The sequence below is a fragment of the Chlorocebus sabaeus genome, chromosome 7 (assembly GCF_047675955.1).
Source record: "Chlorocebus sabaeus isolate Y175 chromosome 7, mChlSab1.0.hap1, whole genome shotgun sequence".
NCBI lineage: Eukaryota > Metazoa > Chordata > Mammalia > Primates > Cercopithecidae > Chlorocebus > Chlorocebus sabaeus.
Window position 1 is genome coordinate 63,857,593 of NC_132910.1, and position 12,559 is coordinate 63,870,151.

At 42.0% G+C, this 12,559-nt stretch overlaps 1 protein-coding gene across 15 annotated transcripts in view; it reads left to right on the forward strand.

Annotated features, from left to right (window-relative positions):
- ALPK1 (alpha kinase 1) overlaps nucleotides 1-12,559 on the forward strand; it is a 140,474-nt gene that overhangs the window by 102,572 nt on the left and 25,343 nt on the right. For 11 of the 15 annotated variants that reach the window (XM_037990986.2, XM_037990999.2, XM_037991007.2 and 8 more), the window contains one exon: nucleotides 304-502. In XM_037990986.2, coding sequence (XP_037846914.2) covers nucleotides 304-502 — 199 coding nt within the window. Of the gene's footprint in view, nucleotides 1-199; nucleotides 503-12,559 lie in introns of all 15 variants that reach the window. The other 4 variants (XM_073017547.1, XM_073017546.1, XM_073017545.1 and 1 more) reach the window with 1 other exon arrangement.

A 12,559-nucleotide genomic window follows, 5' to 3' on the forward strand; every position in this document is an offset into this window, starting at 1 on the left:
CCTACTTTTTACCCTATGCACTTTAGTATTGTTTGAGTTTTTAACAACAGGAAGTATGCATTTATCGCTTCTATAATTTTATAAATGTAATGGGGGACATTGAATGAAGAAAATACTATTTTATTGCACAATTGAACTGGATTTTTCTATTTTCTTTCTTTTGGTTCAGCTGCCTAATAAAGTATTTTTCTCTTCCTAGCTGTGGGTTTTGTTGTATTAATGAAAATGCCTCCCACCCTAAGCCTGGCCCTCAGCCTGCCGGCGTTTCCGCCTGGCTCAAGATGTTCCACGCTGTTCCTCCAGGCGTCCCTGAGGGCCTCCATCCTCGCTCGGGACTGTGCGGCTGCGGCAGCTATTGTGTTCTTGGTGGACCGGTTCCTGTATGGGCTCGACGTCTCTGGAAAACTTCTGCAGGTCGCCAAAGGTCTCCACAAGTTGCAGCCAACCACGCCAATTGCCCCGCAGGTGGTTATTCGCCAAGCCCGAATCTCCATGAACTCAGGTAGGCTCCCTCCTGCTGGCCGCCCCCGCGTCCTCGGTGTCTGCAGCTCCCCTTCCCTCCCGAGCTACTTGACCTCTGTGGGACACCCGGAGCACCCGGGCCCTGCGTGCCATCTTTCCGAGCCCGGGGCTCCCCTCCCCCGCCCCTGTGCCCTTCCACCCGCCTCTTTGCCAGCACAAAGGCCCTGGCATAAAGGGTTTCAGAGCCAAAAGCAGTAGAGAAAATTGTGAAAGGGTGTGGAAAATACTAATTGGAGCTTTTGTCTTCTAACAAATCTGTCCTGCTGCTTTCAAACAGGGGTATCTGAATTGCTATACTTCTGACCAAGAGTCTTTAAAAAGCAGATTAGAATTCTACTATTTTCTCTTCGCTCTCCTGTCTCCTTTCTGTAGGGCCACTTGACTAAGCTAACAATAGAACTGACAAACCCACTGAAGTAATTTGAGGGTTTTTTTCATCATTCAGAACACCGGTACAGTACCTGATTAGGTCTTAAGTATCTTTTTTTTTTTCCTGTCACTTTGAATGAAATGAAAAAGGAGGCTGACATTCTAACTTAAGATGTGGTGTGGAGGAGGGCTGGAGGGGAGGGGGGCCTGCTATGCATTACTGCAAAGTCCACTTCCATAGAATTCTTGAATTATTTAAACTGCTGGTAGCCATTAGATTTAGAAACGTGTAGCCTGTTATTCCTGTTTCCAAGACTGAAAAAGTAAAGGATGAAAAGAGAAGGCAAGTTACCCCTACCAGAAATGGGACTGGTTCATTTTCTGATTGGTTTTAGCTATTGCTATTATTTTAATAACTCTGGTCTTTAAGAGGTTAAAATCTCTTTACTTGATTTCCTTTGAAAAGGAACTGTACTAACTATGCTAAATAGGACAATTGCTGAATGCAGAGAGGGACAGAGACAAAAGGACATGGGAGAAATGGGCTAGTGGAGGTTACCTTTTCAAAAGCCCAAGTTCATTTACGCTCAAGTTCTTGCAACTGTGCATAAATTGTGCATGTCTTGTTATTTACTTATCTCAAGTAACTCAGGGACAGAGTTGAACTTAGGAAAAATTTCTTCTTTCAAATGTTCCTGATGTAATTTATAATGTCTGGGACATGAAAGAAACCTGACAACTGCTGTTCCTTCTGATGGTGTCAGATGGTAATGATTTATGAGCAGGGCATTCTCTGAGGGGAACAGAGTGGCAAAGGCTGGAGGGTGCAGGCAGGGTTCTAATACTGGTTCTCATCAAGAAGAGCTTGGAACAGAGAAATGTAGCTTATTTTCTGCCATACAGCATTGCTATAGTGTGACATGGAAACTGAGGTCAAATGGTAAACAGGGACGTTGATAGCTTTGCTTTTACATGTCCAAACTCATCTTTCAGGTTCCCGTTTTTGTTTTTGTTTTGTTTTTGAGACAGTCTGGCTCTGTTGCCCAAGCTGGAGTGCAGTGGCCTGATCACAACCCACTGCAGCCTCGACTTCTGAGGCTCAGGTGATGTTCCCACCTCAGCCTCCTAAGTAACTGAGACTATAGGCATGCGCCACCACACCCAGCTAATTTTTGTATTTTTTGTAAAGACTGGGTTTTGCCATGTTGCCCAGGCTGGTCTCAAACTCCTGACCTCAGGTGATCCACCCACCTCAGCCTCCCAAAATGCTGGGATTACAGGTGTCAACTACCATGCCTGACCAGGTTTCCTTTTTTAAAATTGGTTTTGGGAGGGTTTTTAAAATTATTTCTCTCAAGGTTCTAATCAGGTGGTATAGCAGTTTTCTCCTGATGACAAGAAAGCCTTGGTATGATCACAATGATCATGGTGATGCTCCTGTACTCACATTATCCTGTGTCTAACATAAAGGTCCTGGATCTCTTTCCCCAATAGTTGGGATTGTCTTTTCCTCAAAGACCCTATTAGAAGTGCCACAGAAAGACAAATATAGCCTCAGAGTTAAGTCTTCTTGTGTAAATGTCTGCCCCAAAACATCTGGAGCCTCCACCTACACTGGCTGTCTCAAAGAGAGAGGACTGGGACTGCAAGCAGGGATGGTTTATGGGTAACAGAAGATTTGCTGAAAGGAGGCTCTCAGGCCAAGCACTTAGGAATCATGGGGTGGAGAAGTGAAAGAGATTATATAATATTGTAAGGGGTAAGGAAGAAAAACAAAGGTAATATGAGAGGACAGCAGTCTTGCTATTATCCTTCTGATCCAGCGCTTCCTGGTATCCACCACAGGGTTCCATCCAGCCAAACACTCAATGTAGTGGGATGTCAGAAGCAAGAGAAGACTCACAAGGCCGGGCACGGTAGCTCAGGTCTGTAATCCCAGCACTTTGGGAGGCCGAAGTGGGCGGATTACCTGAGGTCACGAGTTCGATATCAGCCTGGCCAACATGGTGAAACCCCGTCTCTACTAAAAAATACAAAAATTAGCCAGGCGTGGTGGCAGGCACCTGTAATCCCAGCTACTTAGGAGGCTGAGGCAGTAGAATCACTTGAACCTGGGAGGTGGAGGTTGCAGTGAGTGAGATCGCGCCATTGCACTCTAGCCTGGGGGACAAGATCGAGACTTCGTCTCAAAAAAAAAGAGAAGACTCACAAGGCCTGCTCACCTCACTCTTGCCTGAAATTAGGAGACAAAACCTTTCAAACCATAGTTACAGATAAAGACTCAGATTTCCAATTCCATCAACATGGAGGACAGAGCAAGTGCAGTCTTCTCCCATTACAAATACATAAATATAGTGAATTAAAGATTTGTAGGTACCTGAAACATAAAAGGTATTTAAAATCACAGCAGTAGACTACTGCTTACGACACATAGCCAAAGGAACTTACATTTGAGCAAAGACCTCAAGGGAAGGGGCTGTCATTTTAATCCCTGGGCAGAAATGAGAGACAGTTGCCTTGTGCCCATGTGAGAAGTAAAATATTTGCATCAAGCTGGAATTCTTAAAGGTTTGCACAGGCTATAAAAGGAGACTGAACAATCCCACCAGCCTGCGCAGAGAAGTTACAAGGACGCTTGCTGTCTGCCCAAGCTCTGGGATGGAGGGGAAAAAAACTCCCCTCTAAAATAAAAATCTCAACTCTGTGCCAAATTCGAGTGTGGAGTCTGAATTTACTCTGCCCACAAAGCAGGAAACCTGCCATCAAATAATTAAGAAAAAAAATTGTTCAAGACTGAAATTTCTGGACCCCAGGAGATCAAATGCAAAACTATGCTCTAGAGAAGTATCCACACCCCAGGACCTTGGGAATCTCACAGGAAAATATTCTTGGCTAAAGATGACCTTACCTTAAAATTTATAAGCAACAGGCTGGGTGGTGGCTCATGCCTGCAATCCCAGCATTTTGGGAGGTCAAGGCGAGTGGATTACCTGAAGGCAGGAGTTCGAGACCAGCCTGGCTAACATGGTGAAACCCCGTCTCTATTAAAAACACAAAATATTAGCCTGGTGTGGTGGCAGGTGCCTGTAATCCTAGCTACTTGGGAGACTGAGGCAGGAGAATTGCTTGAACCCAGGAGGCAGAGGTTGCAGTTAACCCAGATCATGCCATTGTACTCCAGCCTGGGTAACAGTGAGACTGTGTCTCAAAAAAAAAAAAGAAAAGAAAAAAGAAAAAATGAGAAAGTAATAGTAATTGATGAGTTGATGGGGAATTCCCCACAAAACAGGCAGAGCATACAAGTTCATTTTTATATAGACAAGATACAAGAATTCAACCACAAAACCGTGACTGAAGAGCACAGAACACCCTCCCAGTTGGTGAGATAAGTTTTTGGCATTTCATCTGCTAATAAGGGTGTCCAACTGCCAACCAGACTGCTTCAATGGGGTGAATGAGATAAAATAAATCCTTAGAAAAATGAAGTAAAAAACAAAGATACAAAAATGCAAGCTTAATGTATTTATTATTATCAGCTTCAAGAGTTATACAATTATTTTGGTAAATGATAATAAAAATTTCTAAATGCTCACTCTCAGTGTTTCACTTAATCTCCTCGATTCAGGCCAGCAACAAAAAGACACAAATAGTAGTGCTCCAGAGTAGTGCTCCCCAAACTTCCGTGTGCTCTGAATCCCCTAAAGATCTTATTAAAATGCAGATTCCGATTTAGTAGATCTCTGGTACGGCCTGAGATGCTGCTGTTCTATGAACCTTGCTTGACTAGCAAGGGATGATCTAAAGATTCTAACCATGTGCTTGGCTGCCCACCTGGGACAAATGACCACTAACAACCTTAAAATCAAGGTACATTTTCTACAGCCAGTTTCTTAGATATTCCAACCCCATAACTGACCTACCAGAAATGTACTCCTGCAATACCAGTAACAGTGGAGGAAAAAATTGTGGAACTGGAAACTGTATTTAAAGAAAATGTTGAAAATGAAGCACAGAGAGCTAAGTAGATGAAAATATAAAAGAGAAGTTTAAAAAACTCAAAGAGATTGAAAAAAACACAGAAGCATAGAAGACTTCTAGCAGGACTAACTAGACTCAGAATTGGAGAAAATTATGTCTTTACACTGAAGAAGTATATCTAGCCTTGGGCAAAAAAGTTTTAGGCCTGGCATGGTGACTCATACCTGTAATCCCAGGACTTCAGGAGGCCAAGGCAGGAGGGATTGCATGAGCCCAGGAGTTCAAGACCAGCCTGGGCAACATAGGGCGATCTCGTCTCATCAAAAAAATAAACAAAATCAGTCAGGTGTGGTGACATGTAGCTGTAGCCTCAGCTACTCCAGTGGCTACAGTGGGAGGATCTCTTGAACCCAGGAGACTGAGGCTGCAGTAAGCCATGATTGCACCACTGCACTCCAGCCTGAGTGACAGAGCAAGACCCTGTCTCAAAAAAGAAAAAAACTTTTAAAATAAATTCACATCTAGACCATACCTAGTGTGGTAAACTATAGAAAATCAAACAATAAGAAAGTCAATGAGAGAGAAAAAAGACAGATTAATATAGGAAGTATATTTAGACTAACAAAAAGTATCATCAATAATAAGAGTCCAGAAAGCAAGAGAATTCCCAAAAAATTGAGAGGACATAGGTTTCAACCTAGGATTTTATACCTAGCAAAATTGTCATTCAAAAGTGAGGATGAAATAAACATTTTCAGACCTGATTGACTAAAAATGAATTTTTCTCAAGACAGCTCTTTCTCATTCACACACACACTCACATACACACTAAAGGATGCATTTTTCTAAGGAGAAAATTGAACTTAGAATGAAGAAGTGGAGAGTAAAAAAAGATGATGACTAAAGAATGTGGTACTGGGGCCTATTATGGGGAGGGGGAAGGGGGGAGGGATGGCATTGGGAGTTATACCTGATGTAAAGGACAAGTTGATGGGTGCTGACGAGTTGATGGATGCAGCACACCAACATGGCACAAGTATACATATGTAACAAACCTGCACGTTGTGCACATGTACCCTACAACTTAAAGTATAATAATAAAAAAAAGAATAAATGACACTATTAGTCATTCAAAAAATGTAAATCAAAACCACAATGAGATATCACCTTACACTCACTATAATCAAAAAGACAATAAGTATCAGTGAGGATGTAGGGAAATTAGAACCCTCATACACTGCTAGTGGAATGTAAAATGGTGCAGCCACTTTGGAAAACAATTTGGCAGTTCTTCAAAAAGTGAAACGTTGTGTTATTACATGACAGTAATTCTACACCTAGGTTGATAGGGTTTGGCTGTGTCCCCAGTCAAATGTCATCTTGAATTATAGTTCCCATAATCCCAGTGTGTCACAGGAAGAACCCAGTGGAAGGTGATTGAATTATGGGGGCAGGATTTTCCCATGCTGTTCTCATGATAGTGAATGAGTTTTCATGAGATTTGATGGTTTTATAAAGGGCAGTTCCCCTGCACATGCTCTCTTGCCTCCCACCATGTAAAACATGCCATTGCTCCTCCTTCTCCTTCTGCCATGATTGTGAGGCTTTCCCAGCCATGTGGAACTGTGAGTCCATTAAATCTCTTTTTTTTATAAAGTAAAAAAAAAAAAAAAAAAAAAAAAAAAAAGAATGTGGTAACTACATTAGCCATGTAAGATTAAAATAAAAGGAAATTTTTTTTCTTTTTTTTTTTTTTTAATTTATTTATTATTATTAAACTTCAAGTTGTAGGGTACATGTGCACAACGTGCAGGTTTGCTACATATGTATACTTGTGCCATGTTGGTGTGCTGCACCCATCAACTCGTCATTTACATCAGGTATAACTCCCAATGCAATCCCTCCCCCCTCCCCCCTCCCCATGATAGGCCCCGGTGTGTGATGTTCCCCTTCCCGAGTCCAAGTGATCTCATTGTTCAGTTCCCACCTACGAGTGAGAACATGCGGTGTTTGGTTTTCTGTTCTTGTGATAGTTTGCTAAGAATGATGGTTTCCAGCTGCATCCATGTCCCTACAAAGGACACAAACTCATCCTTTTTTATGGCTGCATAGTATTCCATGGTGTATATGTGCCACATTTTCTTAATCCAATCTGTCACTGATGGACATTTGGGTTGATTCCAAGTCTTTGCTATTGTGAATAGTGCTGCAATAAACATACGTGTGCATGTGTCCTTATAGCAGCATAATTTATAATCCTTTGGGTATATACCCAGTAATGGGATGGCTGGGTCATATGGTACATCTAGTTCTAGATCCTTGAGGAATCGCCATACTGTTTTCCATAATGGTTGAACTAGTTTACAATCCCACCAACAGTGTAAAAGTGTTCCTATTTCTCCACATCCTCTCCAGCACCTCTTGTTTCCTGACTTTTTAATGATCGCCATTCTAACTGGTGTGAGATGGTATCTCATTGTGGTTTTGATTTGCATTTCTCTGATGGCCAGTGATGATGAGCATTTTTTCATGTGTCTGTTGGCTGTATGAATGTCTTCTTTTGAGAAATGTCTGTTCATATCCTTTGCCCACTTTTGGATGGGGTTGTTTGTTTTTTTCTTGTAAATTTGTTTGAGTTCTTTGTAGGTTCTGGATATTAGCCCTTTGTCAGATGAGTAGATTGCAAAAATTTTCTCCCATTCTGTAGGTTGCCTGCTCACTCTGATGGTAGTTTCTTTTGCTGTGCAGAAGCTCTTTAGTTTGATGAGATCCCATTTGTCAATTTTGGCTTTTGTTGCCGTTGCTTTTGGTGTTTTAGACATGAAGTCTTTGCCCATGCCTATGTCCTGAATGGTACTACCTAGGTTTTCCTCTAGGATTTTTATGGTATTAGGTCTAACATTTAAGTCTCTAATCCATCTTGAATTAATTTTCGTATAAGGAGTAAGGAAAGGATCCAGTTTCAGCTTTCTACTTATGGCTAGCCAGTTTTCCCAGCACCATTTATTAAATAGGGAATCCTTTCCCCATTTCTTGTTTCTCTCAGGTTTGTCAAAGATCAGATGGCTGTAGATGTGTGGTATTATTTCTGAGGACTCTGTTCTGTTCCATTGGTCTATATCTCTGTTTTGGTACCAGTACCATGCTGTTTTGGTTACTGTAGCCTTGTAGTATAGTTTGAAGTCAGGTAGCGTGATGCCTCCAGCTTTGTTCTTTTGACTTAGGATTGTCTTGGAGATGCGGGCTCTTTTTTGGTTCCATATGAACTTTAAAGCAGTTTTTTCCAATTCTGTGAAGAAGCTCATTGGTAGCTTGATGGGGATGGCATTGAATCTATAAATTACCTTGGGCAGTATGGCCATTTTCACGATATTGATTCTTCCTATCCATGAGCATGGTATGTTCTTCCATTTGTTTGTGTCCTCTTTGATTTCACTGAGCAGTGGTTTGTAGTTCTCCTTGAAGAGGTCCTTTACATCCCTTGTAAGTTGGATTCCTAGGTATTTTATTCTCTTTGAAGCAATTGTGAATGGAAGTTCATTCCTGATTTGGCTCTCTGTTTGACTGTCACTGGTGTATAAGAATGCTTGTGATTTTTGCACATTAATTTTGTATCCTGAGACTTTGCTGAAGTTGCTGATCAGCTTAAGGAGATTTTGGGCTGAGACAATGGGGTTTTCTAAATATACAATCATGTCGTCTGCAAACAGGGACAATTTGACTTCTTCTTTTCCTAACTGAATCCCCTTGATTTCTTTCTCTTGCCTGATTGCCCTAGCCAGAACTTCCAACACTATGTTGAATAGGCGTGGTGAGAGAGGGCATCCCTGTCTTGTGCCAGTTTTCAAAGGGAATTTTTCCAGTTTTTGCCCATTCAGTATGATATTGGCTGTGGGTTTGTCATAAATAGCTCTTATGATTTTGAGGTACGTTCCATCAATACCGAATTTATTGAGCGTTTTTAGCATGAAGGGCTGTTGAATTTTGTCAAAAGCCTTTTCTGCATCTATTGAGATAATGATGTGGTTCTTGTCTTTGGTTCTGTTTATATGCTGGATTATGTTTATTGATTTGCGAATGTTGAACCAGCCTTGCATCCCAGGGATGAAGCCCACTTGATCATGGTGGATAAGCTTTTTGATGTGCTGCTGAATCTGGTTTGCCAGTATTTTATTGAGGATTTTTGCATCGATGTTCATCAGGGATATTGGTCTAAAATTCTCTTTTTTTTGTTGTGTCTCTGCCAGGCTTTGGTATCAGGATGATGTTGGCCTCATAAAATGAGTTAGGGAGGATTCCCTCTTTTTCTATTGATTGGAATAGTTTCAGAAGGAATGGTACCAGCTCCTCCTTGTACCTCTGGTAGAATTCAGCTGTGAATCCATCTGGTCCTGGACTTTTTTTGGTTGGTAGGCTATTAATTATTGCCTCAATTTCAGAGCCTGTTATTGGTCTATTCAGGGATTCAACTTCTTCCTGGTTTAGTCTTGGAAGAGTGTAAGTGTCCAGGAAATTATCCATTTCTTCTAGATTTTCCAGTTTATTTGCGTAGAGGTGTTTATAGTATTCTCTGATGGTAGTTTGTATTTCTGTGGGGTCGGTGGTGATATCCCCTTTATCATTTTTAATTGCGTCAATTTGATTCTTCTCTCTTTTCTTCTTTATTAGTCTTGCTAGTGGTCTGTCAATTTTGTTGATCTTTTCAAAAAACCAACTCCTGGATTCATTGATTTTTTGGAGGGTTTTTTGTGTCTCTATCTCCTTCAGTTCTGCTCTGATCTTAGTTATTTCTTGCCTTCTGCTAGCTTTCGAATGTGTTTGCTCTTGCTTCTCTAGTTCTTTTAATTGCGATGTTAGAGTGTCAATTTTAGATCTTTCCTGCTTTCTCTTGTGGGCATTTAGTGCTATAAATTTCCCTCTACACACTGCTTTAAATGTGTCCCAGAGATTCTGGTATGTTGTATCTTTGTTCTCATTGGTTTCAAAGAACATCTTTATTTCTGCCTTCATTTCGTTATGTACCCAGTAGTCATTCAGGAGCAGGTTGTTCAGTTTCCATGTAGTTGAGCAGTTTTGATTGAGTTTCTTAGTCCTGAGTTCTAATTTGATTGCACTGTGGTCTGAGAGACAGTTTGTTATAATTTCTGTTCTTGTACATTTGCTGAGGAGTGCTTTACTTCCAATTACGTGGTCAATTTTGGAGTAAGTACGATGTGGTGCTGAGAAGAATGTATATTCTGTTGATTTGGGGTGGAGAGTTCTATAGATGTCTATTAGGTCTGCTTGCTGCAGAGATGAGTTCAATTCCTGGATATCCTTGTTAACTTTCTGTCTCGTTGATCTGTCTAATGTTGACAGTGGAGTGTTGAGGTCTCCCATTATTATTGTATGGGAGTCTAAGTCTCTTTGTAAGTCTCTAAGGACTTGCTTTATGAATCTGGGTGCTCCTGTATTGGGTGCATATATATTTAGGATAGTTAGCTCTTCCTGTTGAATTGATCCCTTTACCATTATGTAATGGCCTTCTTTGTCTCTTTTGATCTTTGATGGTTTAAAGTCTGTTTTATCAGAGACTAGTATTGCAACCCCCGCTTTTTTGTGTTCTCCATTTGCTTGGTAAATCTTCCTCCATCCCTTTATTTTGAGCCTATGTATGTCTCTGCGTGTGAGATGGGTCTCCTGAATACAGCAGACTGATGGGTCTTGACTCTTTATCCAGTTTGCCAGTCTGTGTCTTTTAATTGGAGCATTTAGTCCATTTACATTTAAGGTTAAGATTGTTATGTGTGAACTTGATCCTGCCATTATGATATTAACTGGTTATTTTGCTCGTTAGTTGATGCAGTTTCTTCCAAGCCTTGATGGTCTTTACATTTTGGCATGTTTTTGCAATGGCTGGTACCGGTTGTTCCTTTCCATGTTTAGTGCTTCCTTCAGGGTCTCTTGTAAGGCAGGCCTAGTGGTGACAAAATCTCTAAGCATTTGCTTATCTGTAAAGGATTTTATTTCTCCTTCACTTATGAAACTTAGTTTGGCTGGATATAAAATTCTGGGTTTAAAATTCTTTTCTTTAAGAATGTTGAATATTGGCCCCCACTCTCTTCTGGCTTGAAGAGTTTCTGCCGAGAGATCTGCTCTTAGTCTGATGGGCTTCCCTTTGTGGGTAACCTGACCTTTCTCTCTGGCTGCCCTTAAGATTTTTTCCTTCATTTCAACTTTGGTGAATCTGGCAATTATGTGTCTTGGAGTTGCTCTTCTCGAGGAGTATCTTTGTGGCGTTCTCTGTATTTCCTGGATTTGAATGTTGGCCTGCCCTACTAGGTTGGGGAAGTTCTCCTGGATGATATCCTGAAGAGTGTTTTCCAACTTGGTTCCATTTTCCCCCTCACTTTCAGGCACCCCAATCAGACGTAGATTTGGTCTTTTTACATAATCCCATACTTCTTGCAGGCTTTGTTCATTTCTTTTTCTTCTTTTTTCTTTTGGTTTCTCTTCTCGCTTCATTTCATTCATTTGATCCTCCATCGCTGACATTCTTTCTTCCAGTTGATCGAGACGGTTACTGAAGCTTGTGCATTTGTCACGTATTTCTCGTGCCATGGTTTTCGTCTCTTTCATTTCGTTTGTGAGCTTCTCTGCATTAATTACTCTAGCCATCAATTCTTCCACTTTTTTTTCAAGATTTTTAGTTTCTTTGCGCTGGGTACGTAATTCCTCCTTTAGCTCTGAGAAATTTGATGGACTGAAGCCTTCTTCTCTCATCTCGTCGAAGTCATTCTCCGTCCAGCTTTGATCCGTTGCTGGCGATGAGCTGCGCTCCTTTGCCGGGGGAGATGCGCTCTTATTTTTTGAATTTCCAGCTTTTCTGCCCTGCTTTTTCCCCATCTTTGTGGTTTTATCTGCCTCTGGTCTTTGATGATGGTGATGTACTGATGGGGTTTTGGTGTAGGTGTCCTTCCTGTTTGATAGCTTTCCTTCTAACAGTCAGGACCCTCAGCTGTAGGTTGTAGCTGTAGGAGATTGCTTGAGGTCCACTCCAGACCCTGTTTGCCTGGGTATCAGCAGCAGAGGCTGCAGAAGATAGAATATTTCTGAACAGCGAGTGTACCTGTCTGATTCTTGCTTTGGAATCTTCCTCTCAGGGGTGTACTCCACCCTGTGAGGTGTGGGGTGTCAGACTGCCCCTAGTGGGGGATGTCTCCCAGTTAGGCTACTCAGGGGTCAGGGACCCACTTGAGCAGGGAGTCTGTCCCTTCTCAGATCTCAACCTCCGTGTTGGGAGATCCACTGCTCTCTTCAAAGCTGTCAGACAGAGTCGTTTGCGTCTGCAGAGCTGCTGCGTTTGTTATTATTTACTGTGCCCTGTCCCCAGAGGTGGAGTCTACAGAGACAGGCAGGTTTCCTTGAGCTGCTGTGAGCTCCACCCAGTTCGAGCTTCCCAGCAGCTTTGTTTACCTACTTAAGCCTCAGCAATGGCAGGCGCCCCTCCCCCAGCCTCGCTGCTGCCTTGCTGGTAGATCACAGACTGCTGTGCTAGCAATGAGGGAGGCTCCGTGGGTGTGGGACCCTCCCGGCCAGGTGTGGGATATGATCTCCTGGTGTGCCTGTCTGCTTAAAGCGCAGTATTGGGGTGGGAGTTACCCGATTTTCCAGGTGTTGTGTGTCTCAGTTCCCCTGGCTAGGAAAAGGG